At 37.8% G+C, this 20736-nt stretch overlaps 1 protein-coding gene across 2 annotated transcripts in view; it reads left to right on the top strand.

The window, feature by feature from the left end:
• LOC104590004 (NagB/RpiA/CoA transferase-like superfamily protein) overlaps positions 1–20054 on the top strand; it is an 88671-nt gene extending 68617 nt beyond the window's left edge. For both annotated transcript variants that reach the window (XM_088891130.1, XM_088891131.1), the window contains 3 exons: positions 19002–19119; positions 19297–19363; positions 19708–20054. In XM_088891130.1, the coding sequence (XP_088747256.1) occupies positions 19002–19119; positions 19297–19363; positions 19708–19780 (258 nt within the window). In that variant the 3' untranslated portion in view covers positions 19781–20054. The remainder of the gene's footprint in view (positions 1–19001; positions 19120–19296; positions 19364–19707) is intronic.
• The last annotated feature ends 682 nt before the right edge of the window (positions 20055–20736 follow it).

Below are 20736 nucleotides of genomic sequence, written 5' to 3'. Positions count from 1 at the left end.
AACCCAATCCAACACTTAGTGCAGTACTATGGTCGAGTCTAGGGGTTAGGTGTAACTTTCCAGTTTTTCCCATCTGTCTCCAAGGTCCAAGACATATTTGGAAAATGGTCCGGTTCAGAGTTTCAAGCAAACCCACACTACATGTGCTTTGGGTCTCACCCTAGCAGCTGAGACCAGCCACCCCAACCGACTTGGCAGCACATTAGTGTTAGCCTTGGCAGGATAAACCTCCCCAGGTCTATCCAACGGCTGTGAACATTCTAAACTAACACGAGTCTCATAAGTGTCCAGTTTAAGGGTATTACACAGAAACATACCAGATATAACATGAATCAATTATGTACTTTTATTCATTTACAATAAATGTCAAAATGTACATCAATCTGATTGGAGCTAAAGTCATACACTGTCTAACAGCTCCCAATTGCACTTAGTTCCAATCAGGTACAAGTCGGAGTCCCATACTTTCCACATGTTTCTCAAACACTTTCTGTGTTAGTGGCTTAGTTAATGGGTGTCTCACATTCTTCGCTGATGCTACCTTTTGAATCTGGATGTCCCCTTTACCAACAATCTCTCGTAGTACATGGTACTTCCTCTCAATGTGCTTCAACTTCGAGTGGGCTCGGGGCTCCTTAGCCTGAGCAATGGCTCCAGTGTTGTCACACAATAGTGAAATGGGTGATGTGCTTGATGGAACTACTCCTAATTCTTGAATGAACTTCTTTATCCAAACGGCTTCCTTGGCAGCTTCACTTGCGGCAATGTACTCGACCTCGGTCGTGGAATCTGTTGTAGACCCTTGTTTGTTGCTTTTCCAGCTAACTACACAAGACCCCATTGTAAAGATGGAACCAGATGTAGACTTTCTATCATTTGGGTCTGACTGGAAGTCGGCATCGATATACCCTATGATTTGTAGTGAACTACCATCAAATACCAAACAAAATTCTTTTGTCCTTCGAAGGTATTTAAGTATGTTCTTCACAGTTGTCTAGTGCTCCTGTCGTAGGTTTGACTGCTATCTACTGACGGGTTGTCGAAGCCCTCAAAATTAGTACTAGTCCCACAATAAGATATTTGCAGTAAAAGTGGTATTAGGTCGAATCCCACAGGGAGCTAACAGTAATCTCTTAGCCGAATGGATAATATTACTGAGTGGGAAAATTAAATACTGAAATTAAAAGAAGAAATAACAAACTTAAACAAACAAGAGAAATTAGTCTTACCGAATTCTGGTTCAGGAGTTCGGTTTGGCCAATTGGCCATCGATCATAGGTATCCCTGGTAATCTTGCAATTCAAGCATTTAACCTTAGATTTATTAGGATAGCCATAATAAACCTTGTGTTTTCCTAAATCAGCTGACCAAACCCAGCATTCGATCAACACTTATCACTAATTGACTGGGTAAGATAGCGTTCCGTATCAATTAGTGATAGCATTAAGCTTTGTGAAAACAGTTAAACCAAGACAACAGTAATTGAGATAGTTGCAATTATCAAATCTTGTTCCATCGATTCACTTAGGTTAAACCATGTCAAAACATTGGTCAAAGGCTGTCATGAACAATTGACCCAAAAAGATAATAACCTAATTGCTACTTGTACCATTATTCGTGACAATTACGGATCACCGAAATCATGGATAGTAGTAGGAAAATCAACATTAATTCAGTTTGTCAGACTAATTAACATTAACATCCAATGAAAATATGCACAAGAATCAATGAATACTTGAATTAGAAAACAAGAACTTAAAATTAAATATAGAACCTCACAATGACTCAATCGAACCTCCCCCCTTGAACCAGAAAAGAGAAGTTTAGTTGCTCATGATCTTCGAACCCTCCATGCTTTTCTTCTCTATGGCCGAACTGCTCCTTTGTAGCTTGAGTTGCTTGGTGATCTCTTGGATCTTGGAGTGAGTGATGCTAGAGCTGGTCCACCCCCCTCTTTATATAGCCAAAGGAGAGGGCTGTTTTCCAATTCCTTCTAGGAGATCATCTTATCTTCAGGGAGTTCTGATCTTCTTTGAACTAATCCTATCCTATCTCTTATCTAGTCCCCAACCTTCTTATATTTATAGGATTACATTCAAAATTTAGATCTAATAAGACTCTCTCCCTCCTTGGAGGTTACATTCGAATTAGGACTCTAGGCTCTTGCATCCGAGTTGGGCTTCTCTGATAACTTGGGTTGCTTCCAGGTTCTTCTGCGAGTTGGGCTTCAGCTGTGAAATGGGCCTGGCTACGAACTTGCTCCGACTTCGGGTCCGGTTTCGTACTCGATGTGGACCGAATCTGCAAAAACCCAAAACATAAAAGTTGTGGGCCTTCCTTTCATCTTTCTAATGCTTCTTGAATTGTCCAATTCGGAGTCCGGAATTGAGAGTTATGCCCAGATTATTGATTGTAGCCGAAACTGTGCAAAATCACTCGATTTGCCCTGTTTTCTTTCAATTGCCTTCTTTCTTGCCCTGAATCGAAATACAAGAGTAATGAGTCCATTTAAGTGCTAAATTGGTGTAAAAGAGTGAATATTAGGCGATAAAAATAGGGTACTTTTTAGTCTCATCATCTATTTACCACACTAACAACCTATGCAATGTCTGGCCGAATGCACAACATGACATACATGATGCTCCCTACAGATGAGGCATAAGGAACCTCTCTCAGGCCCTCAATCTCCTCAGGGGTCTTGGGAGACATACCCTTGGAGAGAGTGACTCCGTGTTTGAAAGGGACAAATCCCTTCTTGGAGTTCTCCATGCTGTATCTTTTGACAATCTTGTCAATATAAGTAGACTGGGATAATCCTATTATCCTCTTTGATTTATCTCTATAGAGTCGAAGTCCCAAGATATAGGAGGCTTCTCCAAGATCTTTCATGGAGAATTTCTGCGAAAGTTATACCTTCACCGTAGTTAACATTCCTACATCATTCGCAATGAGTAGAATGTCATCTACATACAGAACCAAGAACTTAACCTTATCTCCCACTGCCTTTTTGTAAACACAGGGCTCATCCGGATTTTGCTCAAAGTCAAACCGGATGTTCCAACTCCTAGAACTTGCTTAAGTCCATAGATGGATTGGTTGAGTTTACACACCATGTGTTCCTAACCTGCAGCAATGAAATCTTATGGTTGCTGCATGTAGATATCTTCAGTAAGATCTCCATTCATGAACGCGGTTTTGACATCCATTTGCCAAATCTCATAGCTATAGTGTGCTGCTACAGATAGCAAGGTCCTTATGGATTTAAGCATGGTCACTGGCGAAAAGGTTTTCTCATAATTGATTCCCTCTTTCTGAGTGTACCCCTTAGCTACAAGACGAGCTTTATAGGTTTCAATCTTTCCATCAGGGCCCTTCTTCCTCTTGTAGATCCATTTGCAACCAATTGCTTTCACCCAGTGGGTGGGTTTACAAGAGTACAGACCTTGTTGGTTTCCATCAAGTCCATTTCGGCTTTCATGGCATCTACCCACTTCAAGGAATCTATGTGCAACATAGCTTCCGTATAAGTCAGGGGATCTTCCTTACTGATCGTGGCTTCCATCAAGTAACTTTCTTGATCATAGCCATAACGAACTGGAGGTCTAGAAACCCGGGTAGATCTTCTAGGTTGGACATTATCTGGAGCCTGCAGGACATCTCCCACTACCCCTGACTTTCCTCATCAAGAACAACTTCCTGATGATGATTGTCTAGGATGTAATCCTCTTCCAAGAAGTAGGCATTTCGATTGCGAAACACCTTTTGCTCTTTTGGATCATAGAATAGGTAACCTACAGAGCTTTTGGGGTAACCTACAAATAGGGAACGATTGGTATTGGATTCCAATTTGTCAGCACTTGTTCTTTTAACATGTGTCAGACAACCCCAAATCTTCAAGTGTCTTACACTTGGTTTCTTACCGGTCCATAGCTTATATAGAGTCTTAGGAATAGATTTGGTTGGAACCCGGTTCAGCATGTATATCGCAGTCTCTAATGCCTAACCCCAAAAGGATATAAGTAGTTCTGAGTGGACGAGAAGTGAACGGACCATATCTAATAGAGTCTGATTTTTCCTCTCCGATACACCGTTTAATTGTGGTGTAGCAGGAGGAGCTAACTGTGATATAATCCCATTGTCCTTTAAGTAGTCCCTGAACTTGTCGGAGAGATATTCGCCTCCTCGATCTGATCGAAGGGCCTTGATCTGTCTCCCCAACTGTTTCTTGACCTCTTGTCTGAACTCTTTGAACTTTTCAAATGATTCAGACTTATGTCTTATTAGGTACACGTCACCATACTATAAGAAATCATCGGTAAATGTTATAAAATAAATGTGCTGGTTACGTGTCCTAACATTCATGGGACCACATACATCAATATGTATCAGGTCAAGTGTGCTCGTAGATCTTTCAAGCTTTCCCGTAAATGGTCGTTTCGTTATCTTCCCCTGAAGGCAAGGTTCACAGGTTGGAAGATCTTCTACAGTTAGAAAATCCAAAGGACCATCCTTTACCAACCTTGTGATACGATCTATATTAATATGGCCAAGTCGGTAATGCCACAGGCATGTGGGATTAATCATATCACGTGATCTCTTCTTGGGGATAATTTTTGACGTAGTTTCGGTTATGTTTGTTTCCAGAGAAGGATGGAGGACATAGAGATCATTCTCAAGTTCTCCGTAAGCGAGGAATTTGTTACTCAGCTTAATAGTAATCGTATTACTAAACAAGATAGAATAACCATCCTTGCACAATTTTGAAGTAGAAATTAAATTTCTTCTCAATGTTGGTACATAAAGACAATTTTTAAGTGTAATAACTCCTTATCTGAAATACAAATCTATAGTTCCTATGGTTGTAGCTGCAATTGTTGGAGAAGTCCCCAAATAGAGCGTCACTTCTCCGTCACTTAGCCTTCTGCTTGTCTTGAACCCCTGCAATGTTTACATGCATGAGTAGAAGCCCCGGAGTCAATACACCAGGATGCAGAAGTGACCAACAAATTGGTCTCTATGACAAAAGATTCAAAATTACCTTCCTTCTTGTCTCTAAATATTGAGGACAGTTCCTCTTCCAGTGACCAGTATACTTGCAGAAATGACACGCATTCGATGCCTTGTCTTTTTTCTGCATTTTAGGTTTGGCAGTTTTCTTCTAAGGCTTCTTCTTAGCCTTCATCTTTTTCTTGCCCGACTTGCCACCTTCAACAAGCATGACTATCGGTCTATCCTTCTTTATCAGTTCTTCAACCCTCTGCAACATATTGCCAAGTTCCTGAAGGCTAACCTTTAGCTTATTCATGTTGTAGTTCATGATGAACTGATTGAAGGAGGGAGGCGGAGAATTTAAGACGGCATTAATCTTGGTGTCATCATCTAGCCCAGAGCCGAGAGCTTCTAGTTTATTAATATAGCCCATCATCTTAAGACAATGGTCATGAACCTGTTGGTTCTCAAATATCTGTGTGGTCATAAACAAATTTAGGACTTTCTGTCGAGTAGAACGATTCTGCTCTTCATAGATTGTCCTCAGACTATCCATGATATCCTTGGACACTTCGATCTTATCGAACTGTCTCTGTATTGGATTGTCTAAGGAGGCTATGATATAACACCGGACAAGAGAGTTCTTCTCCCATTCTTGATATTCCTTCTTACGGGCCTCAGAAGCCCTATCACCCGGTCGTTCTGGTGTAGGGTTTTGGCTAACTTGTCCAATTTTTTGGACGTCAAAACCAGCATAAGGTTACAGAACCAATCAGCGTAATTGGGTCCCTTAAGCTTGTTTTCATCCAACAGTTTGGCAAATTGTTCATTTGGCATTTCTGATAAAAGGCAAAATATTAGTCCACGACGTAAAATCTTATTCATGTTTTTTACATAGAGGGCTTTTATCTATGTTTCATTTCCATTTCTTCATCTTTGAGATTTCTCTCCCATCTCAGTGACGGAGACGCGGTTATGTCTCTGGAAATGTGGGAAATCACATAGGTGCACGGAGATGAAGAAAAATTACATCAGATCGAATCCTATACATTTTGTTTAAAAATAAAAAAAAAAATTATTTACATACCAAAATAATAGAATAAAGAATGCTGGGTGCGTAGATCTTGGCGCCATAAAAGATTCCGATCTCCACACATACAGCCCAAATATTCAAGAAACAATCATAGAACCATTCCATAATTATAACAAATAATAAAGAATTAATTTTCAGATCATACGCTCAAAACTAAGAACCAAATTCTTAAAAGAAACCAGTTTGTGCAAATCGGGTAGAACAGTTTCTGCCCATTTGCGCAGCTTTAGATCTGGTCTAAATTTGGTTCAAGACTTGAACTTGGCTCTGAAACCACTGTACGTAAGGGAGATCCATCATATGGATGACCGAACCATGCAGGGTGGCTGGGCGAAATTTCAAAATATTTCTTTCTCCCTTCCGGGAATCATATTCCCAGTTTTAGAAAAACTGCATTTTTCAAGGTTTGTTCTTGAAACAAACCGAACCGGATTTGAAACCAAAATAAGAGAGAGCTATACCTGATATGGAATCCACAAACGTAGCTCCCAACGTAGGTGTTCACGCCCAAAGAGGTCACCAAATCCTGCCTCCATTGAAGATGACACAGCTTGAGATGAAACAGGATCAGCAAAGTAGTTCTTCATCAAGAACTGCAATCCTTCAGCAAGGATCACGCAGGGGAGTGTGAGCACGATTCAGATATGATTTTTCTAGCAAAAATCAGAATCAAGATCTGATCTTGATCAGTCTAAGAACTGGAGATCGAATAGGGTAGGGCAGCAAGAATAGAGGGGGAAAATTGATTGTAGTAAAAGTGTTAAACTGAAGGAATTCGCCCTCTATTTATTGCCCTTTCAAGATCAGCTTCATAATCTTATCAGGAAAGAGTTCTTTGATCCAAATCTTTATTTGGATCTGAACTCTTAAGTGGATAAGACTTATCTTATCCTCTTGTTGATCCAAATCTAAATCTAAACCTAGATTCACCCATATTAATTAGTCATATTAACCCAGTTCGAAATGGGCTTTAGGCCCATTAAGTTATCAGGCTCACTTCCCTTTTAATTGTTGGCTGACTTGGCTCTCTTTGTATGGCGTGAGACCCTAACATTAATCTTCACAAAAGCCATATGGGTTCAGCCCAGCTTCTGTTATAAGGCCTGGCCGAATTCACTACTGAACACAATGAACCCCTGAGCCCATCAGTATGGGCTCTTAGCAGGCCCAACATTTACACTAAATGGTCCTTGGTTCCAGCCACCTTATGAAGGCCCAAGGACCATGGTCTTAAGTTAGATTAGCCCATTAGGTATATAAGCCCTAAATGGTCTTAGACTTAACCTCTCAGCCCATAATGATCAAACACTGCCCAACAAGAGAGGACCTCTCCCTCGTCTGCAATGTATAGTTTCGCATTCTCTACTCAAATGGATCCCGGGAATTAAAACCTTTACAAACCTTTTTCATAAAACAAAATATATGTATATCTATATATAAATATATTTTTCAAAACAAATCTCAAACATGTTTGAAATCAACCACCAGCAATTTAGGTTTCTATCAGAAAGAGTGCAGTCCCCGATCATTCACTTTGCCCGACAAAGGGGTTGATTCTGTCACTATGATCACCCACTGAGGTGAATTCTTAGAATGCCCCAACATACCCAGGTTTTGACTCCCGCTAAGAATCTCACTGGTTGGCATATCAAACACAACCCAATCCAACACTTAGTGCAGTACTATGGTCGAGTCTAGGGATTAGGTGTAACTTTCCAGTTTTTCCCATCTGTCTCCAAGGTCCAAGACATATTTGGAAAATGGTCCGGTTCAGAGTTTTAAGCAAACTCACACTACATGTGCTTCGGGTCTCATTTTGGCAGTTGAGACAAGCCACCCCAACCGATTTGGCAGCACATTAGTGTTAGCATTGGTAGGATAAACCTCCTCAGGTATATCCATCGGTTGTGAACATTCTAAACTAACACTAGTCTCATAAGTGTCCTATTTAAGGGTATTACACAGAAACATACCAGATATAACATGAATCAATTATGTACTTTTATTCATTTACAATAAATGTCAAAATGTACATCAATCTGATTGGAGCTAAAGTCATACACTGTCTAACAGCTCCCAATTGCACTTAGTTCCAATCAGGTACAAGTCGGAGTCCCATACTTTCCACATGTTTCTCAAACACTTTCTGTGTTAGTGACTTAGTTAATGGGTGTCTCACATTCTTCGCTGTCTAACAAATATAGGACATATGTCAGAAATGCCGGAAATGTCGAGGGGAAATATTGTAAAAATTAGAGACATTGTGGACATATTATGAAATATGTGGAAATATGCAATGATATTTTGTAAAATGATAAAAGAAGCATTATTACATATTTCTAGACTATTATCTTATTCCCATGATATAAAGCTAAAAAACTATGATCAATAACAAATTAGTAAATGACGATTTACTGATTTATTATGCATTTTTTATGTTTTTACAAGGTTATCCGATATTTTCTTTTTTTATTTTTAATTCTGATTTATTATAAATTCTCATAAATTTATTTCACACTAGTAAATAGAAATACATTTGTTCTGATTTTTTAAATATTAAAGTTATATTACATTATGTTTTATTATAAATTTAATAAACTGATTCACCTTTTTGTAGTATTAAGATTATGATAAATTCTGATTTCTTATAAAACTTGATGAATTTATTATGATTTTTAATACTAAATTTATAGTAAATTATGGTTTAGTATAAAATTTAATAAATTTGTTCTGATTTTTTATATTAAATTTAGAATATGATTTATTATAAAATTTAATAAACATTTTCTGATTTTAATAAATATTTTAAAAATACTAACTAGTTAATATTTTATTACTTGAAAAATATTATATGTGTATATTATAAAGTAATTAATTTATTCTTTTGTTTTTATTTTTTGTTAATTCTTTTTTATAAATAATTTTTTTTGAAATATTAAATAGAAATTATTAATGGAATAATTTATATTAATATACTGGATTATATTAATATAATATACTAATATATTATATTATTTTAGTCGATATCCTGTTGACATAATAAGAAAAACTGTCTTTTTTTTGGTTATTTGGACCGATTTGGTCAACATTTCCGAAATATAGGAAATGTTGACCGAAATAATGTAATTTTTATATTACCATCCATTTTCATGTCTGAGATCTTAGACATGTCGGGTGACATTAGCGAAATGTCGGTAGATTTGAAACCATGATCCCTAAGAAATATTCAAGAAAACCAAATGTGATTCAGTCCAATAAAAAACTGTAAAATATTTCAGATTATAATAAAGAGGATGAAGAAGAAGAGGATGAAAACAAGAAGAAGTGAGAAAGGAGTTCAATAATCTCCTCTTTCACCTCTCTATTCTTTTATTAATCTTTCTAAGATTGAATAAATTACAAGTCTGCCCTTAAGTCGGCGTCCAGCTCATCAACATACTTAAAGAAAGCATAAAAAAGAATTAAAGGCTCATAGAGAAAAGGCCCATTAAGAAACAAAAGCCAAGGAAGAACTAACAATAAGATATTAATGGGCTAGGGCCCATCCGACCCAGTCTCTCTCATCCCCCTCAAGATCAATCATGCCCAACTTGCTTTTATAGTGAATCAGCTTTCCTTTAAGAACACCTTTTGTCAAAACATTAGCCAACCGTTCTTCAGAAGCAATAAATGGCAAGCAAGCTTCTCCTGAAGCAATTCTCCCGTATAAAGTGTTTATCAACTTCTATGTGCTTAGTTCTGTCACGCTGAACAGGATTATGTGCAATGTTGGTAGTGGCCTGCTTATCACAATATAGTATCATTGGCTTCTCACAATCAATACCTAATTCTTCTAAAAGTAGTATCAACCACAAAAGTTTTGAAACTCCATCTGCCATTGCCCTGTACTTTGCTTCAACTGAGGATTTAGCCATTACAGACTACTTCTTACTTCTCCATGACCACAATGTTCCCTGCCACCATAGCACAGTAACCTGAAGTTGATTTCTTATCATCAATACATCCTACATAGTCAACATTAGTGTATGTTTCTATCTTCATGTGTCTATGCTTAGCAAACAAGAAACCCTTCCTTGGAGTCCCTTTTATGTAACACAAAACCCTCTCAATATATACTAAATGTGTATCTCTAGGAGAATGCATGAACTACCTAATGACACTAATTGCATAGGAAATATCTAGTTGAGTCATGCAAAGATATAACAACTTCCCAACTAGTCTCTGAACATTCCCCAATCAGTCAACAATTCACCATCAGTAGTTGAAAGCTTGTGGTTGAGGTCTATAGGAGTGGATGTTGGTTTAGCACCCAATTTGCTAGTCGCTGCAAAAAGATCAAGAACATACTTACGTTGAGAAATGAAGATACCATCCTTAAATCTAGCAACTTCAATTCCTAAGAAATATCTTAGTTTCCAAGTTTTTAATCTTAAACTCAATGTTATGAAATCTTTTGAGATGAGTCACTTCTTGAGTATCATTACCAGTAACCACAATATCATCAACATAGACAATTAGAAGGGTCACCAAGGAATCTCTTCTCTTACAAATAGGGTATGATTAGACTGAGTCTATATGTAACCAAAAGTAACAAGGGCAGTCTGAAATCTCTTAAACCAGACTCTAGGAGATTGTTTGAGGCCATAAAGAGACTTCCTCAATTTACAGACTTTCCCTTGCATCTCCTTCCCATACACCCCTAGAGGTAAAAACATATAGACCTCTTCATGTATTATATGCATGAGTAGAAACCCCAAAGTCAATACAGAATGAAGCAGAAGTGACCAATATATTGGTCTCTATGACAAAGGATTCGAAATTACCTTGTTTCTTGATCTCCAGGTACTGAGGACAGTTCCTCTTCCAGTGGTCGGTCTGCTTGCAAAAGTGACAGGCGTCTGATGCCTTGTCTTTCTTCTACTTTTTAGGCTTGCTAGTTTTCTTTTGAGGTTTCTTCTTTGCCTTCCTCTTCTTCTTGCCCGATTTGCCACCTTCAACAAGCATGGCTATGGGCTCATCCTTCTTTATCAGTTCTTCGGCCCTCTGCAACATATTGCTGAGTTCTTGAAGGCTAACATTTAGCTTGTTCATATTGTAATTCATTATAAACTGATTGAAGGAAGGAGGCAAAGAGTTTAGGATGGCATCAACTTTGGTGACATGATCTAGCCTAGATCCAAGAGCCTCCAGTTCATTGATGTATCCCATCATCTTAAGACAATGGTCATGAACTAGTTGGTTCTTGGACATTTGTGTGGTCATAAACTGGTTTAGGACCTTCTGACGAGTAGAACGATTCTGCTCTTCATACATGGTCCTTAGACTATCCAAGATATCCTTGGACACTTCGATCTGATCGAACTGTCGCTGTATCTGATTGTCTAAGGAGGCTATGACGTAGCACCAGGCAAGAGAGTTTTTCTCTTCCCATTCTTGATATTCCCTCCTGCGGGCCTCAGAAGCCCTATCACTCGGACGATCCGGAGCAGGGTTCTTAGGAACTTTGTCCAATTTCTCGGATGTCAGAACCAACATAAGGTTATGATACCAGTCAGTGTAATTTGGGCCCTTAAGCTTATTATCGTCCAACAGTTTGGTGAATTGTTCGTTTGCCATTTCTGATAAAAGGCAAAGCAAATATTAGTCCACAACTTGATTTGATTCATGTTATCTACATATATATGGCTTTTAATTTATGTTCCATTTCCATTTATTCATCTCTAAGATTTCCCTCCTATCTCAATGACGGAGACTGCGAAGTATGTCTCTGGAAATGTGGAAAACCACATACAGTGCATGGAGCCAACTGTTTCAACTGCATAACCCCACCACCTTTTGCGAAGGATCACATCCACTCATCTCATGAGCTTTCCCTTTGGCCTCTATTAGACAAGGTTCATTGCCATTTTAGGTTAAACCTTTCTGTCCAGTAAGTGCTTACCCATCATATTCGTGAACGCCAAGGTACCGTGAGAGAGTCTTCCATTTTAGGATAGGCCCCTCCCACATCGATCTATAATGTCGCTATCATCTTATGAAACAATCCAACAGATCTAGCAGCAAATGGATAGCCCAATTTTATGGTGCATCTTCTCATTACTGAAGGACCCATCTTCATGCTAATGATGAAAGGCCTTTAGAGAGTTCATCATATGAATCTCCTTATCACATGCACTTATATTTCAGTGGAGGGAACGAAATATTACGCCCTAGTTTTATTTAGGTCAAACCAAAGTGGCTTTTACTGGTTTTCTCAAAGCCAGATTTAAATGGGCCCTAAACAGCTTGGGTTCCGCACGGTTCCTCTTGGGGAGGAAGCTGATGTGGGGCCCATCAAACGGGGAGATCATCCAATGATCTTATGGACACTATGGCAATGATGTGCATTCAACCATGGTGTACGAAAGAGCCACTATCGAATTAATCATGGGCCAAGTACTTATGGCCCATGTACGTAGCACATCACACATCCATACATCACATGCATGAAACAAATTGATCCATTCAATTAAAAATATTTGTAAAACCATAATTAATTAGATTAAATCAGTATCAGCCCAATAGAGCCCATAATGTTATCATATAACATTATCTAGGTACATGGGCTGTACTGCAAAAAGCAGTTTGGCCCATGTAGCTAAATCAGGGCTGATTCAATTTTATCATATTAAAGCTAGGTTTTTAAAGAGGTGGGCCGAATTAAAACTTGAAGTGGGCCATCAACCCTCTGGCCTAAGTCGAATTAGGGTCAGAAAAACCAACCCCATCGAACCAACAATTCGATCCAACCAGTTTGGACCAAATCGGCCCAAGTTTTGGTGTCCAGTTCAAGATTTAATTCAAGAATAATGATCTGAAAAATAAATTAATTCAAGATAATGAAATTATCAAGAAAACAAAATCAGAGGGATGCACTGTGATTTCTTGGACATCCTGCAAACCTGCAAAGAACAGTTAATCGCAGATTGTAGAATCAATATCTGCAAAATTGCAGATCGCAAAACTTCTTTCTACAAAATCTTCTTCTCCTCTGTTGCGCACTCCAACAATCTCCAGATGGAAATAAAATAGGAAAACCTAATTTATTACATCACATCGAATTCCTATACAATTTGTCTAAAAAAGAAAAAAAAAATTATTTACAGATCAAATTGAATAGAAAGGAAATAGCAGGGTGCGCCAATCTTGGCACCAAAAAGTTTCGATCTCCATCACATGTCCAGCCCAAATATTCAAGAAACATTCACAGAACAATTCTATAAATATGACAGAATAATAAAGATTTATTTTCTAGATCATCCGCCCATAATCTGGGAACCAATTCCCAGAAAAAACGCAAATTGCGAAAATGAGGTAGAACGCTTTCTGCCTATTTGCGCAAATTCAGATCTGATCTAATTTGGTTCAAGACTTGAACCTGGCTCTGATACAACTGAAGGGATGGGAGATCCATTATATGGATGGCCGAACCCTACAAGAAGGTTGGGCGAAATTTCAAAAATTTCTTTACCCCCACCCGGGAATCTTATTCCCAATTTAGAAAACTGCATTTTCAAGGTTCGTTCTTGTAACCAAATCGGACCAAATCTGAAAGCAAGATTAGGGAGGGATATACCTGATACGGAATTTACACAAAAAAGCTCTTCCCAACGTAGGTGTTCACGCCCAAAAAGTGTACCAAATCCTCCCTCCACTGAAGATAACACAACTTAGGATGAGGCAATATCAGCAGGTAGTTCTTCACCAAGAACCTGTGATTCTTCACCAAGAATCAAATGGGGTAGTGAGCACAGCTTCAAAATTGTTTCTTCTAGCAAGAAACAATATCAAGATCAAATCTTGATCAGATCCAAGAATTGGAGATCGAACAGGGTAGGGCGGCAAGAGCAGGAAGGAAAAGAACTGAAGGCAAAATCAGTCTAACTGAGTTGTCTTCTCTCTGTGTTGTGTGTCTTTTTTAGGTTCGCCCTGCTCAGACAACCTCCTAATCTGATTAGGAGTTTCCTGATCCAAATCTTTATTTGGATCTAGACTCTTTAAGTGATAAGGATAATCCCTTATCTTATTTGCAATTCAAGATCATCTTATTCCTAATCAAATTAGGAGTTTCCTTATCCAAATTTTTATTTGGATCTAGACTCTTTAAGTGGATAAGAGTTATCTTCTTGTCCTTATCTACTGATCCAAACCCAGATCCGCCCCTATTTAATTAATCCAATTGACCTAGTTCGAAATGGGTTTTTAGGCCCATTAAGTTTTTAGGCTCACTTCCTTTTAATGCTGGTTAGCTTGGATCTCTTTGTATGGTGTGGGACCCTAATATTGGTCTATACATCAGCCACATGGGTTCAGCCTAGCCTCTGTTACAAGGCCTGGCCGAATTCACTGCTGAATACAGTGAACCCCTGAGCCCATCACTATGGGCTCTTAATGGGTCCAACATTTACACTAAATAGTCCTTGGGTCCAGCCATCTTATGAAAGCCCAAGGACTATGAGCAAATGCAAGATTAGCCCATCAGGTATAACCCTCAATGGTCTTACGCTTAACCTCTCAGCCCTTAATGTTCAAACATTGCTCGACAAGAGAGGACCTCTCCCTCGGATGCAAGGTACAGTGTTGTACTCTCTACTCACATGGATCCCGGGAATTAAAACCTTTTGCAAACATTTTGAAACCATAATATCTATAAGTATATATCTATATAAATATATTTTGCAAAACCAAATTTCAAACACATTTGAAATCCACTGCCGGTAGTTTAGGTTTCCATAAGAGAAAGTGCATTTTCCCGATCATTCACTTTGTCCGACAAAGGGGCTGATCCTGTCACTATGATCACCCACTCAGATGAATTCTCGGACTATCCCAACATACCCAGGTTTTGACCCCCTCTAAGGATCTCACTGATTGGCACATCAACGACAGCCCAATCCGACACCTAGTGCAGTATCGTATCCGAGTCCAAGGGTCAGGTGTAACATTCCAGTTTTGCCCATCTATCTCCAAGGTTCAGGGCAATACTAGAATTTTGGTCCGGTTCAGGGTTTCAAGAAAACCCACACTATATGTACCTCAGGTCTCATCCTGGCAGCTGAGACAAGCCACCCCAACCAACTTGGCGGTACATCAGTGTCAGCCTTGACAGGATAAATCTCCCCAAATCTATCCAACAGTTGTGAAGATTCTAAACTGACACGAGTCTCATATGTGTCCAGTTTAAGGATATTATACAGAAACACCCCACAATAACATGAATCAAATATGTACTTTATTCATTTACAATAAATGTCATAATGTACATCATGCTGATTAGAGCTAAGGGCATACACTGTCTAACATGTAAATGGGTATTTGCCATTAAATATCATTTTGATGGCTCTATTGAGAGGTTTAAGGCTAGGCTGGTTGCTAAAGGCTACACTTAGATGTATGGTATTGAATATCTTGAGACCTTTGCTCCTGTGGCTAAGATGACCTCAGTCCGGGTTTTGTTGTCCCTAATTGCTACTTTTGAATGGCCTCTCCACCAATTTGATGTTATAAATGCCTTCTTGAATGGAGATTTACATGAAGAGGTCTATATGTCTTTGCCTCCGGGAGTGTATGGAAAGGAAATGCAAGGGAAGATGTGTAAACTGTAGAAATCCATTTATGGTCTCAAACAGTTCCCTCGGGCTTGGTTTGAGAGATTCAGGGCTGCTCTTATCTCATTTGGTTACACACAAACTCAATCTAACCATACCTTGTTCTTGAAAAGAAGTGGCTCTTTGGTAGCCTTTCTGATAGTTTATGTTGATGATATTGTGGTCACGGGTAATGACACCCCGAAGGTCAGTAAACTCAAAAGGTTTCTTAACTTTGAATTTGAGATCAAGGATTTAGGAGATCTCTAGTATTTTTTGGGCATTGAAGTTGCTAGATCTACGGATGGTATCTTCATTTCTCAACGCATATATGTCCTTGACCTCCTTGCAGAGACTGGTAAACTTGGTACAAAACCAACCTCCACTCTTATTGATCCCAATCATAAGCTTTCTGTAGATGAACTTTTATCTAATAGGGGAGTGTTTCAGAGACTGCTTGGGATGTTGTTATATCTCTGCATGACTCGATTGGACATTTCCTATGCAGTGATTGTTATTAGTCAATTTATGCATTCTTCCAGAGATACTCATTTAGCTACTACAGAAAGAATTCTGTGTTACTTGAAAGGTACTCCAGGGAAAGGTATTCTATTTTTCAAACATGGACACATGAAGCTGGAAGCATACAATGATGTTGATTGGGCAGGATGTATTGATGTAGGATATACACCTCGGGTTATTATGCTTTAGTGGTAGGGAATGTTGTTTCATGGAGGAGTAAGAAACAGTTTGTAGTTGCCAGATCCTCTGTTGAAGCATAATACAGGGCAATGGCACATGGTGTGTCAGAATTACTATGGCTACGATCACTTTTAGAAGAATTGGGGGTTGACTATGAGAAGCCAATGATGCTCTACTATGACAACCAGACAGCTATAAATATTGCACATAATCCTGTTCAACATGATAGAACTAAGCACATCGAGGTTTATAGACATTTTATACGGGAAAGAGTTTCCTCAGGAGAAGCATAGTTTTCAAGGCGTCTAGGCGATTATGAGCGACAATAGGGCGCCTAGTTGCCTAGTAACGCCTAGGCGATAAAAATTTTATAATATAAAAATCTGACTTTTGGCTAGTTTCCTAGTTTTATATACCATTCAGCATGTATGTTAATTGAAAAAATAGCAATTCTCTTTATTAAGAACATTAAATTTCCTCTAAAAATGTGGCAAATCATCACATCTAAAGATAAAAATCTTTTACATATATTAATTTCATTATTTTCAAAAATAATACTACTATAATAAGTATTTAATAGAGAAAATTCATATTAATTAACAGCTAAAGATGGTTATCAACTTTATATGATAAATATTCAAGATGGAAAGTAAAATAGAAAAAAAAAAAACAAGGATGGATTTTCTATTTTATTTAATTAGAGAGAGAGAGAATAGAAAAAATAACTTAATTATTCCGCTCTTTCTTTCTTTCTTTTTCTCTTCTCAAAACCCTTTGATCTTTTAAATTTCAATAGTAAAACATTAAAACAAAGTATAATTGATATATATAGCATATAATAAAATGTATTAACACATACATTAATAAGATACAACAATATAAATGATATTATAAAAGACGCCCGCCTTGTCATTTTTGTCACCTAGGCGGGCGCTTAGTCGCCTAGAAGGGCGCCTAGTTGCTAAAAGTAAGGCGTTTGGGCGAGGTGCCCAGCCTAAGCGGCGCCTTGACAACTATGAAGAGAAGTTTGCTTGCCATTTAATGCCTTAGAATAACAGTTGGCTGATGTTTTGACCAAGGGAGTTCCAAGAGGGAAGCTAACACACTATATAAGCAAGCTGGGCATGATTGACATCTATTCTTAGCTTGAGGGGGAGTGTAGAGAGACTGGGCCGAATGGGCTCTAGTATCTTTTCTTGTAGTATGTTATTTATTTATTTGTTAGTTAATGGGCCTACCTTTATGGGCCTGTTATTTCTTTTTGTAAGTTCTCTTTATGTTATTGCGTAGCTGGCTGCCCACTTAAGGGCATACTTGTAATTAGCCTAATGATTGAAGTTTAACAAAAGGATTAGATAAGGGAGGGAAGAGATTATTCGAACTCTTCTTCTTCTTTTATCCATCTTCTTCCTTTGTGCTGTTGTTCTCTACTTTTCTCCTTCTTTTCTCTCTAATTTTTACCAAGTTTATATCAGTTTTAGAGGACTGATTCACATCTACAAGCACTCCACTACAATTTACAATATTTTACTGGGTGAAAATTTAGTTAATTTGAAGAGTAAGAAGTGTAGTAGGGGGCCCGGTCTAGTGTTAAAATTGATTACAAAGCAATGGAAGACACATTGTGTAAGTTGACTTAGTAGTTGTCTATATTGTGTCAAATTCTATACAATAGAACATAACATATTGAAGTCAACTTATTTGATATGAAGTTTTAAGTGGAGAGGTGTCAACTTCATTTGTGGCTTGTGAGAATCAATTGGCTGATTTATTTAGAGGGTTGATTTTATATGTAACAATCTTTGAGTATATAATATATTCTCTAGACAACTACCAAAGTTTGAGAGTGTTTCTATCTTTCTATCAAAGGTTTATTGGTTAGCTATTAGTAGTGTATATACAGGGGTAGTTTTGTAATTCTGTATTCAGTTTTTTCAATAAAAACAAAAATGGTCAATCAGATGAATTCGGATTAGCTGAACGCTTTGGCTGTTCAGCAGCCTGTGGAACCAATGATGAGGTTCCACACCAATAATAAATTCATGGGCCCCACTGTGAAAGGGTGTGGGCCCCATGTATTTTATTGTGTGGAACCTTATCATTGGTTCCATAGCCTGCTGAACAGCCAAAGCATTCAGATAAACCTTGCTCCAATCAGATAAGTGAAGACTCTTTTCTGTTCCATGTAACTTTCTTCTTTTTTCTCCTTTTTTCTGCTTCTTTTCATATTTTCTTGATCCTCTGCTAAAATAACAGAGATTACACGGCACACCTTCACCTGATACACGAGAAATTGAGTAGTATACGTGTGGCCTAATTCTGAAGCTTGTACAATTTTATTTTAGCATAGTTAGCAAGATTATTTTATCCAAAAAGATCGAAACCACGGAAAATAAGATATCAAACTAATCTGATAATAAATGGTCCTTCAAATGTATCAATCCATTTATAAATAAAGCATCATCAATGAGGATCAGTGTGTTGCACCATATGATCACTGAATATTGAGGACGCTTGATGTTATGCAAAGCCAACTGCTAGTTCAGTTCGTTGTACTAATTCTTTTTCTTTTTTGCCCTTAATAATTGAAGGTTTGGAGGAGACCAGCTTTAAGTCATGCTGGTCCACTGGGAGGTGATTTCCCATTATTCACCAGAGAAGGACATAATGTTCTTGATCTCTTCTTTACATCTCCCATACAGAATCTAGGTACATCATTACTTTTGCGGAATCTTTTGTTAATTCTCACTTAAATCCAGAACTATTTCCAATTAATAAAATTCAAGATATGTATGAACTGCTTGTCTATTGTGTTCTTTTATACTTTCTCCATTGTATGCTTCTCCTATCTGCATCCCTAAGACAGATTTTAAGTGTTAATTGCAGCTGAAGTAAGAGAGAGCCTGGATAACATTGATGGGGTTGTGGACCATGGAATCATATCTGGAGTGCCGTAAGTTTTGCAATCCCCTTTTTAACTCTAGTCTTCAGTTTATCTCTACGCCATGCTGGATATGAGAAGAAAGTTTACTGATATATATATATATAGATAAATATATAGATAGATAGATAGGTAGATAGATAGATAGATAGATAGATCCATGTGTATATTAGTGGGACTAACTTTGAACTGCTAAGATGCCTCAGAGTTCAAAAACGGATGTATCACATTTCTGTAGTCACTCTTTACACATGGCTACAAGGAGAAAAATGTTTATTTCCTGGTTGTGTTAATGTCCCATCTCTTGAATAAGATATTTCTGAGAAATTTCTTCTTTTTTATTTGATAAACTGCAGCTGCACAGTGGTAATCGCTTCAGAAAATGGACTACAAGTTGTGACTAATTTGTCGAAGAATGCAATCAGATGATTGTAATCTTGGTCTGTAGCCAAGATTACGATTAGCCCACTTATATTTTTGATGGGTTAACTTCTTCAGAATTAGGTGGGAAAATAGATGTATAACCGCCCAATTGTTGGAATATTCAGAATGTAATATGGATTAAGAATGGTGGTATTTTAGGAAGTAGATTATATTCAGGGACATTGTTATAATATCAGACGTGTGAGGAGTTTGTTTTGTAATTTGGCATTTCTAGTTTAATTTTAAAGCATTTCTCTCATTTGATAGAGATGTGAGAGTACCTAATTGTGCATCTTCTCTTCTATCTTCCATCTTTCTTCTCTTTACCTTAATTACCTATTTTTTACAAGATGGTATTAAGGCTCGACTCTTGAAGGCAATGATGATGTCTTCAAATCTGTTAGTTACATTCCTTTCATCTCTTTCTTTGTCCTTATTTCTAATTGTTATTTCTTTCTTGTTTATTTCGTCCTGTTTTTCCTTAGATTTTTTTTTTTTTTTGTAACAGTTCATTGTTGTTTCTTGTCTCTATTGTGGCCTAATTGCTATACGCCTTCTTCCTACATTTCTGTTATAGGCATGTGTTAGAAAAAACCAATCGTTACTGTTATTCTTGTAAGAGTTCATTTGGCGAGGAGGCATGATAGCACTTGTACTAATCTCAGGGGCAACATCATCATCAATCAAAATTAACTTTTGATTTGACTGGGACTGTTGTAGTTGTAGTGTTTTTATTATCCGCAGAAGGCAACACTAAAGCAGATTGATGCCCATGAGAAAGCCATTGATATATAGATGAGTAAGTTTGTAACTCCCCCATAATTCCATCACAATTAGAATTTCTGTCTGCAAAAGGAAGGTGAGATTCATCAAACACCACGTTTAGATAAATAGACCTTTTGAGTTGTTGGATTGAGGCAGGGATACCCATTAAGAAAGGGACCATCCAAGAAATATACATT

The sequence above is a fragment of the Nelumbo nucifera genome, chromosome 7 (assembly GCF_055504915.1).
Source record: "Nelumbo nucifera cultivar China Antique chromosome 7, China Antique-T2T, whole genome shotgun sequence".
NCBI lineage: Eukaryota > Viridiplantae > Streptophyta > Magnoliopsida > Proteales > Nelumbonaceae > Nelumbo > Nelumbo nucifera.
This window is presented reverse-complemented; position numbering and strand designations above follow the sequence as displayed.